We start from the raw sequence: 19,209 nt of genomic DNA on the forward strand, positions 1-19,209 counted from the left end.
AGGGAGCGTGACCCCGGATGGCTGCAGTACCTGCAGAGGCTGTTGCTGGCACACGGGCGAGCTCGGGGCAAGGCTTGCCAGGACTCTGTTTAAACAAAGGAAGTGTGTTTGTTTTCACAGTCCAGGCTTGGGAGCCTGGGCTGGGATCCTGTGCCATTTCCCTGTGCTAGGAGCAAGATTCTCGAGGAAGACAGCCTCTCCCTTTGCTGCAAAGCACAGCTCTTCCTGGCCAGCAAGAATGCATCTTATCCCCTCTGGCTTGTCAGGGCTGGAGTCTGGAAAGCTTAACTCTGATTTGGTTTGATATTTGTAGGTGCAATAAACAGTATAGAAACTGCTGCCATGAACCATGGTCTAGCTTCCCATGCTTGTGTGGCTTTCTTGGGCCAGTCTTACAAGCCACTGTACTTCTTGATCCCCTTGTAGCCCAGTCAGTCCCAGTGGATCCTTTAAATCTGTTTCCCAGTCGGTGGAAAATGGAGCTTCCAGATGCTGCAGTAGTGCATCTGTGTTATTCAGCACAAGAGAGCAGACTTGCTAAGAACTGCCTCCAGCAAAAGTCTGGAGAACTTTTAAAGTATTATCTTAAGCCACACTGCATGGTAAATGGCTGGGTTTTGCCAGCAGGTACACATTTTCCCTGCCACAGTCAGCAGTTTGCTCAAATAACAAATCTTAATGATAAAGAGGTGTTGGAAAGTACTTGAGTTAGTAGTAGGATCTGTAAGGAAAGTGTATCATCTAACATATGCTGCTCTGCCTTTTACTGAGGAAAAGTGTTTCTCAAAATAGTCCTCCTTACTCCTTCGTCTAATTTGCTTTGGTTTATTTCTAGCATCAAAATGAGAATGTCATTTCACTGTGATACAGCTTTTATAGTAAGTGCAGATCCGTGTGAGTAGGATGTATCCTGTGCTTCATAGCCAAGGCAAGCTGTATATGGTGACACTTTTAAGAGTATTTGGGTTGTCTTAAGATAGAAGGTGGTTTCCACCATTAAGTAAGTGTGCCCAGGGATGGGGTACATGGGAGGTGGTGGGTAGACCTCATGGCAGCTCGTTCAGTTGGACCCACTCTAAATCCAAGGGATGGAAATGCCTGGATGTAAGACTGTGCTTGCTGCACGGGAATCTGTGTTGTCTCACACGGAGTAATCAAGTTATTTAAGGAGGCGTGGTGTTGTGGGGGGGAGGTATGTGTGTGGCACTCCAGTGAATCTTCCATTTATCTTGGCTTTTCAAGTCTGAGAGAGCTCTGAAACCGTGGAGCTGAGATGGGTGTCATGGAAGACTGGCTTCTTGGAGGTGTCTGGCTAAGTGGATGTATGGGAGAGCAAATCCAGGCAGCTTCACCATAAATAAAAGGAAGTGCCTGGGAGTGGAACTGCAGAGCTGCCCTGACTCTGGCTGTGTACGTGAGAAGAGTTCCAGAAAATGACAGTAAATAACAGTAAAGCTTTGCTTTGTGTTTGTCTTGTAGCAACCCTCCACTCAGCGAGGAGATGCTGCCTCCCGGGGAGTGGATGTGCCACCGCTGCACCGTGCGCCGCAAGGTAAAGCCTCTCAAAACAACAGACACGATCCCTGCCCTTCCAACTGGCCATCTGAAACCTGAATCCTGTGGTTTATACCTGCCTCTCCCTTCGTGTGTACTTAGACAACCAGAGCTGCTTCTTTGTGCTCACGTTTGCAAAGAGCTTTGTTAGGAAACGGCTTAAAGAAACCTGAGGGGTCTTGGTGAGACCCTCATGATATTTTAACCTCACTGCTAGGAGGTAAAAATGAAGTACCTGATACCTTCTTGTCAATCTGTGCCTTTTGCACTGTTTTCCTTCCCCTCATTTCTGGAAAGGAGGGAGAGCTGAGGCACAGAGGAAATGGGAATGGCTCCTGTGCTCGAGGAGGTGAGCTGTCTACAGGTGGATTTGGAGTCATGTTAATACAGCTTTGCCATCAGGGCTGTGATTCTAGTTAATATGTGTTTTTTAGAAGAGTGACTTCCCAGCAGTTGTACATCAGCAGAGGGTGAAATCACAGTGAATTATGATTTCCTGGGCTGTTGAACAGGATGGGAAGGAGTTGATTGGGCAAGATCATAGCTTGTCTTTTTTTTGCCTTGATGCTCTTTCTCCAGGAAGCTGTCTTGCACAATGTAAACATCTTATTGCTGTGACCACGTAAGGCTGTGTAGCAGAGGGTTTAGAAACTGCACCAAGCTATCTAGCAACTGTTCCCTTGAAGTGACACCCAAAACAGATTGGAAGAAAACTGTGTGCTCAGCCTTTTGTTCCTGAAGTGATTGCCTTGTTATGTTTCCAGGGTACTGTTCAGCCATCTGCCAACAATAGAAATGAAGGTCACAAATCGAAAAACAAATAATAAAGTAAAAAGAGAGAGAAAAGGAGAAAATCCCCAACTTTTCTATAATAAAAATTGCCTGAAAACACTTTGCTGTCTTTGCCGACTGTGTTAGTGATGGAGTAGACTGGTTCCTCCATGTGGGTGATGCTGTTAACCACTGGAGCAGTGCACAGTTGCCCATCCCAAGCCATGCAGCATCTCCTCCTTTTGCAAAATGGATCTTGTGGTGATGGCAATCTATAGTTTTCCCCTGCTGCACCTTGTTCGAGATTCCTGTCACCAGGAGATAGCAGACTGTTGTTTGTATGTTGTGTTTGTATTCTCAAGCTGACCTTGTATGCAGTGCCTGGGTCAGTAAAGTGCATCAACCGTGAACAGTCTGCTGTGGAGTTTCTCAGTGTTGCAGTAGCAAAGTAAACAGTTGTCTGATTTGTCAAGTGTTTAGGACGAAATGCTGTGAAATGTTGTCCTGATCTGGACTCGAGTATATCTACCTTGAAAGGAGACACACATGGTAATGTTCTTCCCCACACTTGGTTCTCTTCAGCTGTTCTGTCACCTGTACTTTAGCTGCCGTCAGACTGTTCTTGATCGAGGCTCTAATGACTCCAAGGGGGAAGTTGTAGTGAGTGGCTCAAGCGTTTTCAGATGCTCTTTGTCTTCAATCACATATTTGTCAAGGTTGATGTGCTTTGTTTGTGGCCTCCATGATAAGCCTGCCTATTCATGTCGTGCAGAAGCGAGAACAGAAGAAAGAGCTGGGGCAGGTAAATGGATTGGTGGACAAATCTGGGAAAAGGACCACCTCCCCCACCAGTGACGCAGACCTGTTGGACAGGTCTAGCAGCAGCATCAGGGCTAATGCGCATGCCAGGATCTTGGAAAGGAGAGCGAGCCGGCCTGGCACTCCCACATCCAATGCCAGCACCGAGACCCCCAACTCAGAACAGAATGATGTGGATGAGGACATAATTGACGTGGATGATGACTCTGCCATTGCAGAAATGGACTGTGGGCAGCCCCAGCTGAAGCGACCCTTTGAGCTTCTTATTGCTGCTGCCATGGAAAGGAACCCAACGCAGTTCCAGCTGCCGAATGAACTGACCTGCACCACAGCACTTCCAGGTGAGGGGGGCCTTGTCTGGTGTTAGTGAGCAGGTCTGCATTGCATCCTGCTGCCATCTTTCCTCTTTACCCTCTTGGCTCCAGTGGTGCTGGAAAGCAGAGGGTACCTCTGGCTCTCCTCCAGCTGCCTAGCAGCAGGTGCCTTTCAAATCTGAGCTGTGGGGACACTGCAACTACACACCATGTCCATCAGGACTTGTGATAGATGCTTGTTGTTCTCACCTTGGTCTAGATCATCAATATTAAAAAATATCAGTTGTCAAAATACTTGATTTTTGATTTATGATGCAATAATACAGTAACAAAGTAGTGACTAAATGTATAGGATGTCACTGAAATTACTAAGTATGAAATATATCTGCCTTTAAAGACTGTGTCTGTCACTTAAGGCTAGATTTAGTGGTTGATAGAGGTTCCTTAAGCAGCAATCTTTGACTTTTCTGAGGTTATATGTATCTACCAGAATGCAAATCTCTGCTATGTGGATAACCCAAACCTTTTTAAAATTTCCTTTTCAGGTACTAGTAAGAGGAGGAGAAAGGAAGAAACCACAGGAAAGAATGTCAAGAAAGCACAACACGAGTTAGACCATAATGGTTTGGTTCCCTTGCCAGTGAAGGTCTGCTTCACATGCAACAGGTACTTGTTCTTCCAGGGAAGCTGTTCTGTGTAGCTGCAGCCATCACAGGAGCAAAGTTCCTGCTGAAAAAAGTAGATACCTGTTTCTTTTTCCATTCTTCTTCATTACTTACTTACAATCCTCTAAACAAATGGGAGAATATTCATCTTTGCTAAATAACAAGTGTAGGTCCAGCTGTAAAGGGTTCTGAAATGCAGCCTGAAGATTGACAAGATTGAGCCATCTTGTCTTCAGTGTTTTTCTGCAAAGAAATAATCTAAAGTGATGGTGGTTTAGTAAATGGAGATGTTTGTTTATGGTTCGTGAAGGAAGGTGAGGAGGTGACCTTTAGGAAACAGAAATCTACTGAGAGATTTATAAGCCCAAGGCAAATAGGAATATTGTGCTGAAATTGTAAATCTGAAAACCAGCACAAAATACTGATGGGTTTTGTAACACTGCATAAAAAAATGCATAGATCAATCCCAATTCAAAATGTCAGTGAAAATGAAACCTTTATTTCAGAAATCCAGTCATAGTGAATTTCTCGAAGTGGAATGGGGACCCAGGTGGGCTTTTGTGTAGAACAACTGATGCCTTTGTCATAGAGCAAAGACTTTTTTAAAGCCTGGGGATTGAGATGTAGTTTTTCTGGAGTTTGAGACTTGTTCTGAGAACATCTTGTTGATGTACACGTCCCAACATCACGTACGATTCCTCTAAGGAAACTTGTAATTACCTAAATCTAAGATTTCTTTTTGATCTCTGAATTTTGCTTCAAATAAAGGCTTTTGCCTCAAATGGGTCTTGAAGAAGGTCCATACAGATCAAGTTACAAGTCAGAAATCCTACTTTTTGGTGCAAACAACAGTGTAGAGGATAAACTGAAGTGGTCAGTCAAGCTTGCCTGAATGTTCTATTTATACTCTGTACGGGGAATAAGATTTGGCTCTCTCTTCTCAGGAGTTGCAGAGTGGCACCTCTAATCCAGTGTGATTATTGCCCACTCCTGTTCCACATGGATTGTCTGGAGCCACCGCTTACTGCCATGCCTCTGGGTAGATGGATGTGCCCAAATCACATAGAACACGTGGTGGTAAGCAGGACTATGATTGCAGTATGGTAACTGGATGCTGGAGTGGAACCTGGCAGGTCCATTAAAGGACAAAGCACAACAAATGTAAAACAGCTTCTGAGCTCTTATTGCTCCCTGTAACGCTTGTAAAGCTCCTGCTGCAAGCAACGCACTCTCCAAAGGAATGTGATGCTGCTCTCTGCAATAAGATATAAAGATGGGGGAACTCCTTCCTGTAACTGAAGCTGACAGCTCAGATTGTGGCTCACTGACAGCTTGTCTAGTTTTTGACTGGATTCTTTAAGGTCTAAATGAGTTTCCAGAGCTGGGATACAAAGCAGCACAGTGCTACAAATAGGGGAAGTAATTCTTTGCATGCTTAACCCAAAAAAGTTTCATTCCAAGAGAGAGTTTTCATTTTTGGAAAAGCAGTGTACTTGAGACTTAAATACTCAGGAAACAGGGGGCTGAAACAAAGAGCTTTTTCCCAGACAAACTGCTTCTCAGAGCATTGATGCTGCTTAGTCGGCCTTTAAATGCTTTTGTATTCATCTCCAGCAATGTGCCCTTTAACAGAAATGGTTAGTGCTGCAGGAAACAAATAGTCTAAAGCTGAGCTGATGCTGTACTGCCAGTGCTGCGAGGCATTATGAAAGTCTTAGGGTGCCTTAGAGTGACCTGCAGATCCCTAACTCCTGTGGCATTATCTGATCACCCAGCTGAACCAGAAGAACTTGACCCTGAGTAATCGGTGCCGAGTATTTGACCGGTTCCAGGACACCATATCTCAGCACGTTGTCAAAGTGGATTTCTTAAACCGAATCCATAAGAAACACCCTCCGAATCGCAGAGTTCTTCAGTCAGTGAAGAGGAAAGGTCTGAAGGTATGTGTGACGAGTAGTGGTGGGTGAAAACCCCCGTGTATATGTTTGAGTTTGGAAGGGAAACCAGCATACTCCTTAGGGCAGGAGGAAGAAGACGGGGTCTGAGTGAGAGATCTGGGAGTCAGCAGTCACTACCTGTAGGGTTTAAGATCTCTTTCCTTCAGCTATAAGGCTCAATTATTACAAGTAAGCACTTAAATCTCGCACAAGCATAGAAAGTACAACACAAAACTTCCTGAAGGTGGCCCTGCAGTCAGATTTGGGGCTGTGTTTGTTGCCAGGATGCCTGGAAACTGCCATACAGACTTCCCTTGGCTGTTTTTTATGATTCTTTTATGCTGTAGCCACCATGTTGTACTAAAGTCATGCCTGACCTAAGGGAATAAAACCTATTAATTTCAGCATGGCTACATCAATTTAAAGTACTCAGACCTTGGTACTTCTAATGTATCTGCAGGGCTCCTTTGGGTGAGAAAGCAGCAAATGCAAAGTTTAGTGCTGATCGGGCACTTGGTTTAACTAGTCATTCTTGAGTAATTGTTCTCATGTGTGATTTTCTTTTTACGCAATATAGGTTCCTGATGCTATAAAGTCCCAATACCGGCTTCCACCCCCGTTACTCACGCCTGCAGCAATTAGAGATGGCGAGCTGATCTGTAACGGGATCCCTGAGGAACCCTTGCAGAAGCACCTTTTGAACACTGAGCACTTAGCCAGCCAGACAGAACAACAGGAGGTAAATGAAGTCAAATGCTTGGATTCTGTGTGTCTATTTGCTTTGGTACAAAGATTCCCTTCCACTTCAGTCATGATGGAGCAGTTGTCTAGGAAACCAATCTCAAGCTCGCATGTGGTGATAGCTTGTCTTGTCTCTGACCCCCTTGCCCATTAAAACTTCACTCTGACTTTCCAGGTGAGATGTAAAATTCCTCATTTGACACTTCAGGGAAGTGGTGCAATAGTCCTCTGGCCTTAAGAGTGTGGTCGAGGGCCTTCAGTCTAGACGTCATCTTTATTTTGTGGCTGAGGGGAAATACTTTGCACTTTGATTATGTAAGGCTGCTCTCTGACACGTTTATTTATAAGTTAACATCCCGTTTCTGGGTCGCTTTTTATTGCGGATGGAATTGGACATGTAAATCAAGGTCAAATGAGTGTTTAAATCTTGTGTGAAACTTCTGGCCAGATTCCACAGCGTAAGGGAATGTTAAGTTGCAATCAGTGGGGAAATCGAGTCATCCTTTTAGTGCAGACAAGGTTCTTTTATGTGGCAGGTGCACATGCACCACGGAGCTTAAAATAAATTTTTCAGTGTTCTTCCACTTTGTGTAAAAGGAAAGTGCTCTCCACCCCAGCTTTCTACTCCCTATACCTGAGGTAGAGCAGTATTTCTTTCCAACATGCTATAGAATAAGGTGGAGGATTGTGTTTGGCTAGAAGCCCAAATTAGTGAAAGGTGTGTTTTTAACCTGATGCTCAAGAGTTGCAGCATTTAACAAGTGAAGAGGAGGAGGAGTTTGGAAGTGCTGCCTCGTCCCTCCTCTAATCTCAGCCCATGTCTGTCCTATTTCCAGCATGGAGATAAACAGTCCATCATTTTGGAGATAAACTGTCCATATCTCTCTGGACAAAATTTTCTTCTGATTGTAGATGAGCTCCAGAGCGGATGCTGTGGTTCCACACTGCATCTGAGCAGTCAGCAGCTGGATTCCCTCAGGCTGGGTAAATGATGGAGCAACAGTAGAGGTTTGGTGCACTGCTGCCTCCAGAGCTAACCTGCCCTTTTTTCTTCCTTCCAGTGGCTCTGTAGTGTTGTTGCGCTCCAGTGCAGCATATTGAAACATTTATCTGCTAAGCAGATGACTTCGCTTTGGGACTCTGAGCAAACAGAGAAGGCTGATATTAAGCCTGTTATTGTGGCAGACGGCTCACTCGCCAACCCTTACCAGGCAGCTGACAAGGCACCCACACCTTCCCTCTATTCCATGTCATCCTGCACCTCAGGGATTACCACCCAGAATTCCTTGAGCTCCTCGCAATCCCAGCAGACTTTGTCACAGGAAGATGTTAACTGCAGCTCTTGTATAGATAAATCCAAGAAGGCGTCTTCTTGTGGGACTTCAAACGGGCCCACAGCCTCTGACATTAAAGTGAACGGGCCTCATTTTTACGGCGTTTCATCCGAATCCTCAGCACAGTTGACTGACTCCCAGAGGCTCGTGGGGTCTGGGAACACAATACCTGTTTTGTCTCATCGGCAAACGTGGCCTCGGCCCCTCACGCCCCCAGCGAGTTGCGGACTTCTGAATCACACCATTGGAACCGTTGTCAAAACAGAGAACGTAGCAGGACCTGTTTCTTGTGCACAAAGGGGATCTGCACCGGTCACGAGTTTGCCTACGTCCATATCGAGCTCCTGTGCCAGCCTGGAGACCACCAGCACTTTGCAAAGGAAGAATGTGCAGACGCAGATTGGACCGCCGCTGACGGCAGAGCTGCGGGCCGGGGGCTCCCCGCTCAGCGCCACCCGGGCTCTCACCCCTCCCCAGGCTGCAGGAGATGGGATCTCAGCTGTTGGGTCCACAAACAGATTCTGTTCACCAGCACCACCTTCAGGTACATGCTGAGCCGCTGACCTTGGCCCCGGGGCTGAGAAAAGCTCGGGCTAAACTTCATTCAAAACCTCAAGGCTGTAGCAGTGTGCCCTCGTTTGACTGGGAGTCGGGATTTCTGTGGAGAGCCAGCAGAAGTTTCTCAGGTCTCCTCTGTCTTAGGTCCCTTTATGGGAGCCATGGGATGTATTTTTGCTGGCTGCCTATACTTGAAGGGGGAACTCTGTCCTGACAAGCAGGATAGTAGGTCAGGTGAATTCTTGAAAGCAGCAGTAGCTTTATATCACTTGGCTGCGGCCTCGCTGTTTCAACAGCAGCTGCTTTAAAACCCCAGCGCTGCTGTAAAACCACTGGTTTGTTTCAAATGGCCATTTGGATTGCAAGGTAGTCAGTGCTTCTCACAAGAGCAGCTCTCTGGGATTTAATCCAGAGTAACTGTTCAGGCAGTGGTTGTGTCCCCTACTGTAGGTGTTGTTGGACTCCTCAGCTGCACAGCCTTGATGTTGGAGAAATGTGGGTTTGGGAAGCTGCAGTCTGCTTAGGATCTGTTGGTCTGACACAGGGTAGTTACGGACTTGGATAAGCCAGGGATCCTAACTTGTACCCAAAAAACTTGCTAAATAATAGCAAGGTATATAATAATGTGTATATAACCATTTTTAGTGTAGAAACATAAAGTCAGAGATGTTGATAGATGTTGGAGTAACTGCCCACAGCTCAAATTTTGCTAGAATAAACTTTCACATATGGCTTTCTCTTCCTTTTCCCTCTCCCCACACCAGCTCAAGACCCAAACCAGCAAACCCCTTGTGCAGGTTGGGTAGGAGCAGTCACTGAAAAGCACATGACAGAGCTGTGTGTCACTTCTCATGCAGTTCCAACCTGTTCAGTGTCAGGCTTGTGTGGAGTGGCTCAGGTCTGGTGGTTGTAAAGCAACAGAGCAACATCTTCTTATAATCCTTTCTAAAATTCCTCAGTAACTTCTAAGCTTTGCCTCGCCTTTGGAAGCAGTCCCCACAGCACTTAGCCTCCTCCTGAATAAACTTGGTTACTCTGAGGCTGCTGATTTGACCATGCCCTGCTTAGAAATGCGAGGCTGGGAGAAGTTCTGGTAGAGGAAATGAGACCATATTACAGAAAAGTTCTTGCTTGTGGTTTGAAGAGCACTGCAAACCCTACATAATTTTGCAGTTACTTAAGATGTTAAATAATTGCCTCTGGTGCACAGCTTGTGTTCTACAAAATCATTACTTGCTGCAGTGTCTCTTGGGAAAAGTGTAAACATTTAAATTTTCCATCTAACACGATGGATATATATATTTATAACAAAAATTGTGGTGTGCAAATTTTGCTGCCGAGTACAAAAATGCAAATTGCTCATGGCTTTTTTTTGCCATAAATTTCAGTAGTTATAAGAAAACCAGCTCAAGAAGATCTGGTATTGACAACACATTACAGAGATTTTGTTTCCTGGAATTTGCCACTGCCTCTTTCAGCTGCATGGCCACTTCCAAAGTGGGAGGATTTTATTTTGTAAATAATAAAATCTGCTTATGACTGTCACATGCCTTCTGGACAATGATGTGCACCCCAGACTTTGTATATAGTGTAGAAATAAAACCAGGGCAGTTGTACTTTTTATTCGTGTTAAAACCTACACAAGCTACTTGGCAAATGTCTCTTAGGTTTAATAAATTCTTCAAGCTCGTGGGGAGTTGGTGCTCATCTTTCCAGTGTCACCACAGGGAGCAGGAGATTAAATGTGCAGGTCAAGAATTCCTCCAGCAGCTGGAGACGAGGCAGAAGCCACACTTGGCTCCGTGTTGGAGGCACACAGAAGCCTTTCAGTGAGCAGGAGAAAACTCGTGGCCTCTAGTTCAGGCGTTTTTCAAAGCATGACTCTTGAGCAAAATGAGTCATTTGGAGCAGCTTGGCAGCCTGAGGGCTGGGTGCATGTCTGGTGAACGTCACAGTGACATCTCTTCTCTCCATCACCTCTCTCTGTAGATGGTAAGGTCAGTCCCAGCACCTTATCCATAGGAAGCGCTTTAACTCTACCCTCATCACTCACTTCAAACTCCGCAGCTATGTTGGACTTCACCGGTTCCCTGAAAGCATTTATGGACGGGGGTGAGTATTTAATTCATCATCAGTCTCTGCTAGGCCTGTGTGTTTGCTTCCCTAAAGCATTCCATCTCTGCTTGAGGAAAAGTTGCAGAGATAAAGAAGGCTTGTAGTCAGGTGAGGGAGGGGCTGGGTGTACATTACCTTAAATATGTCACATGCTTCCCTGCTCCTAGTGTTGCCAAGGCAGCAAGGCCAATGAAGTGTTTCTGCCTGAAGCTTTTCTGGGGAAGAATCACAGCTGGGCTGCTTTCCAGGTGGAATTCGCATGCAGAAACCTGCAGCCCAGCCATGTTGTGGTGCTAGCTGCAATCCAGAGCTGCTCCTGGCAGATGTAAAGTCCAGCAGCCATAGATCTTGTAGTAGAGCGGTCACCTGAGTGGTGAGGCTCCAGTGGGTCAGTTAATTTTATAATTTAGTTCTGCTTCAGAAAGAAATTCAGATTTTCTTCAGTCTCCTAGACTGGCCTGGTTTTTATTTCCGTTTGTTGCACTTGGCAAGAGATGGCAAATATTAGCAGAGTGCCTTCAGGAGGAGATTGCTGAGCAGCAATTGTCAGTAGCAGAGCCAGGCTGTTGCCAGAGATGACTCCTACATCTGAAATCTGAAGAACAGCCCTTCTGGCTCTGCCAGTGTGACCCTCTTTTCCTGGGTGAACCCCAGCTGCCCAGCCCACCCTCTCTGCTATTGGGAAGGCTCTTACAGCTCTTCCTCCTCTCCTTTCCATTTTAACTGTTGTTGATGTGGAGAAAGCTCTTGGAAGAAGAGGTTACACAGCCTCCTTGCTGCAAGAAAGCAGACCTCTGTAAGGCTTTACAAATATAAACACTTCAGGGTTATCGGAAGATCTGCTCTAAAGCTCATTAATAATATTGTCTGAATTGTCCTGTTGGTTTAATTTACCCTGCTATGGACATGTGGCTCAAGCAGGAGCCTGCAGCAGCTTCAAAAGGGATTTCAGTTCTCTGTGATGCAGGGCTGGACTTTCTAACCAGGTGGCAGAGCTGAAGAAGAAGGACCCAACATGGTGTCCAAAGGGGTGCAAATGGCCATCTCTACTGACCGGTTGATTCTGAGCCAGAACAGCAGATTTTCAGCTTTTATCAACCCTAGTCCCCCCAGACTTCTGCCTGCTGCCTCAGTTGTAGCTCTCCAGCCGTGGCTGGTACTGTCTTTACACTCTGCTCACAGGAGGTGATGTAAAATAATAGCTCAGCTATGTGTAAGAGTCTTGATATGGCAGAATTGGTCAAGTCTTTGCTCTTGAAGCAAACAGCAGGTTTGAAAGTGGGACAGTTAAATCCACTGCAGCTCAGATTGCACTCTTTCCCTGAATAACTTACTAATTGCTTTTTGTTTATTAACAGAGATTGAGATAAATATGCTGGATGAGCAGCTGATCAAGTTTCTGGCCTTGCAGAGAATACATCAGCTCTTTCCTCCCAAAGCTCAGTCTCTAGCGAGCAGTGTCAATTCCCATCAGCAATCTCCTGTGGGAAACCACATTGAAGGTAAGAGCAGCCCTAGAATAGCTGGGTTATGTTGAGCCACAGATTTGCCACTCCTTTGTCTATTCCTTGAAGGAGATGTCCTCTTCTTCTGGTATCTGATGCTGCCTTTCATTTTTCTTTCTTCTCGTCTCTCTGCTCTGGATATCCACTGACCAGAAACTCCATCAGGATTCTCTACTTAATTATTTACAAATTTGAGCAATGTGAATACTTTTAGTACCTTCTGATTTTCTGCTGGAAATGTTTAGTGAAGTTGTGTTTTATTCATCTTAGAATTAGCAACAGATGGGAAGGTTCATCTCAAGTGCTTGTTGGCTTTTCTTTGCACTTTTACCTTTGAGATGGGCAAGAGAAGTCTGAGAATTCCTGCTCTCTCTGTCTGGAGGAGTTGCTTGTGATACAAGAACAGGAGGAACTGGAGCACAGAATATATGTGTGACATTGTCATTGCCTGTTCAGAATGTCACTGTCAAGCTGAAACCAGTACATATGACTAATGCCAGTAATGGAAAACAACTTGACTTTCTCTTGGAAATCTCCAGATTCCTGAGTTTGGCTTTGTTTGTTACGGTGGTATCACCTAAAGCAGCAGGGTGCTTCATGTTCCTCTGCATGCAGCCACTCAGTTTAATCTGCTTTCAAGCACTAACTGGACAGCCTTGCTGTGGAAGCAGTTCTCTGCTCCCCCTTTGCTGGGCCTGGGGGTAAATATCCCAGATAAGATCTTTGGAAGTCAGTCAGTAATCTTTTTCTGAAGCTCTGTGCTTGCCTGCTTTAGCATCACAGCATTCCCTAAATGCTTTGTCAGTCTTCTTGTGATGGCTGCTGCAGGACACAGCAGCAGGCTGTGGTATGAGCTGCCTTCCTGGTCTGGAATTCTTCAGCAGTCTGCCTGTCTCAAGGCAGATTGGTGCTGTCTTAACCTGTCACCCTTTTTGGGCAGGAGTGATGCATCCAGCTGGCTGCTTAGCATTGCTGATGAAGCGTTAGATCCAAAGCCTTTAGTGAGCCCTGCAGAGCCAAGCAGCTGAAAGGATTCATGCAGGGCAGCCAGGCAGAGGTGTGGAACCTGTGATGCCACTTGGTGTGGCCACTATTCTGGATGTAGGTACCTCTGCAGTCTTTCTTAATCCTCATAATTCTCATGTTCTCTTCCTTGATTTCACCCTCTTGGTGTAACGCTGTCCTGCAGATGTGGTATCGGGAGAGGCTTCAACTCAGTGTATAAAGGGATTTCCTCCAAAAGACAGTGCTGAAATCCTGACTAGGCCTGTGTGGCCCAATGGAGTTCAATATCTGTTCCACAGAAGATTTTTCTGTCCAGTTAACATGGGCATGTGAGTGTGGGATTTGAACTTGGAGCTGCTCTGGAAGCTCAGCCCATTGTCAAGTGTGCCACAGGGACTGAACTCAGGGTAAAAGAGTCCACTCAGTTAATCACCCTGTCTTGGGAGCTGGGTTTGTCCCTGCCAAGCCCCATTCAGCCCAGGTGTTTTCCCTGCAGCTTCACTAGAAATGAAATGACAGCTGTTTAGTTGGTGAATTCACCAGCACCAATTCTTTTTAAGTGGCACTTTGAGAGCAAAGACTGAGCTCTTTGATTACCCAGAATAGGAGAGAATAAGAAAGAAGCCAGTGGTAGAAGGCTTGTGTGTTCCTCAGCGTGGCTTCATTGTGCTCACTCCGTGTTAATGCTCCCCATTTGCATGGCTTGTGTGGGTTATGGGAAAGCAGATTTCTCTGCCTGGCAAAAAGAGGTTTAATGCACAAACATTCCTAAAGGGCTGGGAACTGGTGCTTAGGCCAAAGCTGACTGCATCCTCCTTAGGGTCTGTGCTTTCTGAGCTGGGGACACTGGGGTCAAGCAGCTTTCCCAGCTGATAACATTGTTCAAGCAATTTCTTTTTATCTTGCAGCGCAAAGAAAGGAAGTGCAAGCCCGGGCGGTGTTCTATCCTCTGATGGGCTTGGGGGGTGCAGTCAATATGTGCTATCGTACCCTCTACATTGGGACAGGTGAGTAGCTTTTTCCTGCCCTGACCTTTCAGAATCAGGGTGGTTCTCCCTGAACGACCTCCCTAAGGTTTTTGCCAAGTGGGTGTCAAAGGAAACAGATTCACCGTGGCCACTTGTACTGGGATTCTGTACTTCCAAGAAGCGTGGAAATCCCCCATCTGCCTGAATCTGTGTCAGTGTCTTGTGTGGGTGGCAGCTCTGTCACCTGGTGTCATAACTAGAACAGTTGTCTTGTCCTCTGATGAAGAGGAGAGTTATGGTTTGCTTGCAAGTTTTGTTTCTTGTTGCTTAGATTCTTCTGGTGCTCTGGGTAGACCCAGGAGCAGTGAAATGCTCTACAACCTTTGTGGAGCTGCTGGCTCCCTTCCCCCCACTGAAACTTTGTTGGTGGCTTATCGAAGCATTATTCATGCAGTCCTGGGAGCAGGACAAAAGCAGTTGCTCCCCTGTTGTTCTGCTAATTGAAGTTTAATTCTGTCTGTTGTTCTCTGCTGCCTGACAGTTTGTTTTTTTTTCCAATATGAACTGAGCCTGTTTTGTCCTCCCCCATGACAGGAGCTGATATGGATGTGTGCCTTACAAGCTATGGTCACTGTAACTATGTGTCTGGCAAACATGCCTGCATATTCTATGATGAGGTGAGTGCCTGAGTGATTTTTTTTTTCATTATTATTTTTTTTATTATTATTTTTTGGTGTGCATGGCAGTGGGAGCTGGAGATGCAGGCAGCAGGTTGTCTTTGTGTGGTGCTCCTTTTGTGGACTACAAAGTAAGAGCCAGGTTTTATTCCAGTGGAGGCTGTGTCAGCATTTTCTGTCAAACCCTTTTCTGAAGCACAGAGCTCTGCCAGCATGATTTCTCTGCCTGCCTGTGGGCAAGGACTGGCCACAAGTCAGCACTGTCACTGCTGGTGTCTAGAGAAAGAAAAGGACACAGACACGGTCTGATACTTTTTGATCTGGATGTGTTGTTAATAAAAGCTAAACTTCATGTGTCAACATCGAACCTCATCTGGAACAAAGCAGGGAACTGCTCTGAGTCCCTTGTTTTCAAGTGTGATGGGGGAGCTAAGCATTCATAGTGTCTGCAGTTCTCTAGAAATTATTTATTTAGCGAAAATTTCAGTTAAGCTTGGAGCATAAACAGAAACCTACAGTTTCTACTTTGCTACAGCCCAGAGATTAGTTTGTTCTTGAAGTAAACGGGACCAGCAGGCCTGCCAGTAACAGCACTGCTGGAGATGTCTCTTAGCATGGAAACAGTCTTTGAAGCAAGATCGAGTCTTTTATATCACCATTTGTCAACCAGCTACGGAGCAGGATCCAGGATTAACCCACAGCCAGCTTTAGCCATTCCTCCAGTGCCCTGCAATCTACCAAACACACTCAGTAACAGGATCCTGGCTGTAAATCTGTGTGGAAGCATCTCCTCACAGTGGTCAGTCATAAATCAGGCTCGAGGCACTCACCTTTGACCCTCTAGCAGGTCTGTGGTCACTCTGGAGAGGGAGAATTCCCCTTCCCAGAGCTCTCTCTGCAGGTTCTCCTTCTGCACTCTAGCAGGTTACTTCAGAACCTACTCCCATGTGCACGTGGAGTTTTTGTAACTTGATTAAAACCTTGTAGTCCCTTAGGGATGAGGTCTTGAGCTCTCAGATGATTTCTGTGCACTAACCTGAAATCTTCTCTGCTCTGTCAACATCCTCCCCAAAGCTCAGCTGAGCGTGACGCCGCTTGTGTAACATTGCGCGTCACAGTAATGTCTGCTGGCATTTCAGCATCTGCACAGGGCCTGTGAATCCCAGACTGCCTCTGTCCTGAGGCTGCTGCAGCACGTGGCATCCCTCTTGCCATCTTGTGCCTGCTTTCCAAAGCTCATCTCTTCCTGCTAGGCACAGGTCTCGGGCCAAGTTTGCATCAGGTGCGCCTGTAAAATGCTTGTTTTCATGAGCATCAGCTTGAATATCCTGTTTCCAAAAGATGTGTTGGTTCAAGTGCAGTAGGTAAAACCCATTTCCCTCTGGCCCTCCTTCTCTGCCAGAAAGCAGCTCCTGCAGGAAGGCTGATTCTTCTGTGAGCAGAGGGTCTCTGAAGCTGGAGGATATTTAGCACTTACTTGACCACTACTGGCAACAAGGAGAAAAAGTTGTGTTTCAGTGCTCCAAAGAGGTGTGTGTGGGCAGAAGCACTTCTGACTGACGGAGAGTTAGAGGGTTAGATTGGATATTAGGAAGAAATGCTTCCCTGTGATGGTTCTGGCACAGGTTACACAGAGAAGTTGTGGCTGCCCCAACCAGTGTTCAGGGCCAGGTTGGATGGGGCTTGGAGCAACCTGCTCTAGTGGAAGGTGTCCCTGCCCATGGCACAGGGCTGAAACAAGATGGTCTTTAAGGTTCCTTCCAACCCAAACAATTCTATGACTTCATGTCCTGAGTCCCTCCTCTTCCCTTTCTTTTCAGAATACAAAGCATTACGAGCTGTTGAACTACAGTGAGCATGGGACGACCGTGGACAATGTTCTGTATTCGTGTGACTTCTCGGAGAAGATGACACCCACTCCTCCCAGCAGTATTGTTGCCAAAGTGCAGAGTGTGATAAGTGAGTGTTGTACCACCACCACAGGGAGTTGATCGAGAGGGGGCAGGAGCAGGTGGAAACCAATTCCTCGTTGGTGCTCCTTGTTCTGCACAGGCTGGTGCACCCCTTACAAAAACGGGAGCCTTGCCACAGGCCTCAGCTGGGGTTACACAGCACCTTCCTCTGCAGCCTGGGGAGCTCTGTGCTCTGACCTAAACCCCACTCCAGCCTCCAGTGCAGCAGTTACCAAGCTCCAGGTCCCAGCAGGTTTGGAGCAGGCCTGAGGCATTTCCCCATGCAAGTCCTTCCTTCCCAGGCTTCGAGAAGATCTGGGCTGTGCTGCAGACATTCTGTCCCTGCATGTCTCACTCCTGCTCTCCACCTGATCAGCTTCCTCTTTTTGGGCTGCCAAAATAGATATGTAAATGCCTCAAGCTCTCCAGGGCTGTGAGGAGATTCCCATTTCCCTTTGATCAGCTGCTCACTGCAGCCTGAAATCCCTCATGGCTGGAGGATCTTACCCATGAGGCACCTCAGCAGTACCCCCTGTTGATAAAAACAAGCTGCTGCTCACCTGCCAAAACCTTACCATTTTTTTTAAATTATTATTATTCTTTTCCAGAACGACATAAAAGCAGAAAACAGGAAGAGGAGGCGCATGAAGAAGCTGCTGTGATGAATTCACAGGCACAAGGGCAGCATCGGAAACCCTGTAACTGCAAAGCCAGCAGCTCCAGTTTGATTGGGGGCAGCGGGGCTGGCTGGGAGGGCACGGCCCTGCTCCACCACGGCAGTTACATCAAGCTGGGCTGCCTGCAGTTCGTTTTCAGCATCACCGAATTTGCGACCAAACAGCCCAAGGGGGACGCTGCCTTAGTACAAGATATGGACTTGGAGGAGAAGCTTTCTCTGAAACCCCACCAGGTGCCCGTGCTGCGGTCCAACTCAGTTCCCTAGGAATTTTTAGGAAGAGAGCTTTTTGGAGTAAGGAAAACGCCCTCAGACTCTTTACAATGCAAAAATGTACAAACCGAGGTGGGATTTTTCTGTGTCGGCCCAGAGACTGTTCACACGCCGTTTGCATGAAATGAAGAACGTTTAACTTTTTTTAATTTTTCTTTTTTGCTCAAGTTTTAGGGGCATTTGCACATATATTTGTACTATACATTTCATTTTAAAAGGAAAACTGCAGTGAGAGCAGGACGCGTCAGAGCGAGGGGTGACCGCTGTCTGACTCGAGGACTCTCTCTGACAGATAGTTCCCATGCAGTTGTAAAATAATCAGAAACTTGTTCTATTTTGTGCCAGTGACAATAGTTTTATATTAAAAGAGAAATACAGTTTTCATACAGCAAATCTATACAATATCATTGTTTTATTTAATGTAAAGAAGCGCTCTTCTTCCCACAGTTATTTTTCCCATCCCTCCCTGCTATGGTTGCACTACAAGTAGCTACTGTGTATTATGGGCAGTGAGAAATGAGTTCTTTTCCTGGTGTCCATCCTATTTTTTATTTCAAATAAGGAAAAGTGTTGGATTCTGTGTAAATACATCAGTGATGGCATTTTTCAATGTTTTAAAGCTGTGTACAGTGCTACATGTGGTATGACGTTCCTCAAATTGTCTATTGTAGCAGATCCTTTGTCGTAACCTGTCTGTCTCTTTTGTTTCTCTGCCACCTCCCCGCAGCAGAACAGCTAGTTCCACTGTACATAGTAATTGTAACGTTTTAGACTTTACAGAAACTTTCCTGTATTCTGTATATAAAAAAAAAAAAATACTTCACATTCTGTTTTCTCGATTGTCTGTCTTCACTCGTGTCACCACAACCTGGAGCTTCCCCAGAGTGTCTGACTGCAGAGGAACCTGAGCTGGGAGTCAAGGCTGGGGTGGGATGGAAGGACTCTGGTGTCCTGCCTGGGATGTGGGAGGATGCGGGTGGGAAGAGGGTGAGGACTGGAATGTGATTGCATCATGGAATTGGTTGAGGTAGGAGGGACTCTTGAAGGTCATCAAGTCCAACCCCTGCAATGAGCTGGGACATCTTCACCTCAGTGTAGCCCAATTTCACCTCAAATATCTCCAGGGATGGGGCACATCCAGTTCTGGGCTCCTCAGGACAGGAGAGACACAGCCTGAAAGGGTCCTGGAAGATCAGGGGACTGGTGCTCGTCATTTATGATGGAAAGCTGTGAGGGAGCTGTGCTGTTCAGCCTGCGGAGGAGCAGACTGAGGAGATCTTATTCTCAAATACATCGATGTGAAAAGGGTGTGACAGTGGATGGGATGGAGCCAGGCTCTTCTCGA

At 46.2% G+C, this 19,209-nt stretch overlaps 1 protein-coding gene across 1 annotated transcript in view; it reads left to right on the forward strand.

The window, feature by feature from the left end:
* PHF12 (PHD finger protein 12) overlaps nucleotides 1-18,687 on the forward strand; it is a 31,939-nt gene extending 13,252 nt beyond the window's left edge. Inside the window, exons 3-15 of the mRNA XM_040082136.2 lie at nucleotides 1,480-1,552; nucleotides 3,098-3,485; nucleotides 4,004-4,124; nucleotides 5,068-5,200; nucleotides 5,899-6,063; nucleotides 6,638-6,799; nucleotides 7,863-8,679; nucleotides 10,683-10,805; nucleotides 12,167-12,310; nucleotides 14,227-14,325; nucleotides 14,881-14,963; nucleotides 16,784-16,922; nucleotides 17,524-18,687. Coding sequence (XP_039938070.1) covers nucleotides 1,480-1,552; nucleotides 3,098-3,485; nucleotides 4,004-4,124; nucleotides 5,068-5,200; nucleotides 5,899-6,063; nucleotides 6,638-6,799; nucleotides 7,863-8,679; nucleotides 10,683-10,805; nucleotides 12,167-12,310; nucleotides 14,227-14,325; nucleotides 14,881-14,963; nucleotides 16,784-16,922; nucleotides 17,524-17,858 — 2,782 coding nt within the window. The 3' untranslated portion in view covers nucleotides 17,859-18,687. The remainder of the gene's footprint in view (nucleotides 1-1,479; nucleotides 1,553-3,097; nucleotides 3,486-4,003; nucleotides 4,125-5,067; nucleotides 5,201-5,898; nucleotides 6,064-6,637; nucleotides 6,800-7,862; nucleotides 8,680-10,682; nucleotides 10,806-12,166; nucleotides 12,311-14,226; nucleotides 14,326-14,880; nucleotides 14,964-16,783; nucleotides 16,923-17,523) is intronic.
* Nucleotides 18,688-19,209: the final 522 nt, after the last annotated feature.

The sequence above is a fragment of the Hirundo rustica genome, chromosome 19 (genome assembly GCF_015227805.2).
Source record: "Hirundo rustica isolate bHirRus1 chromosome 19, bHirRus1.pri.v3, whole genome shotgun sequence".
In the NCBI taxonomy this organism is placed as follows: domain Eukaryota; kingdom Metazoa; phylum Chordata; class Aves; order Passeriformes; family Hirundinidae; genus Hirundo; species Hirundo rustica.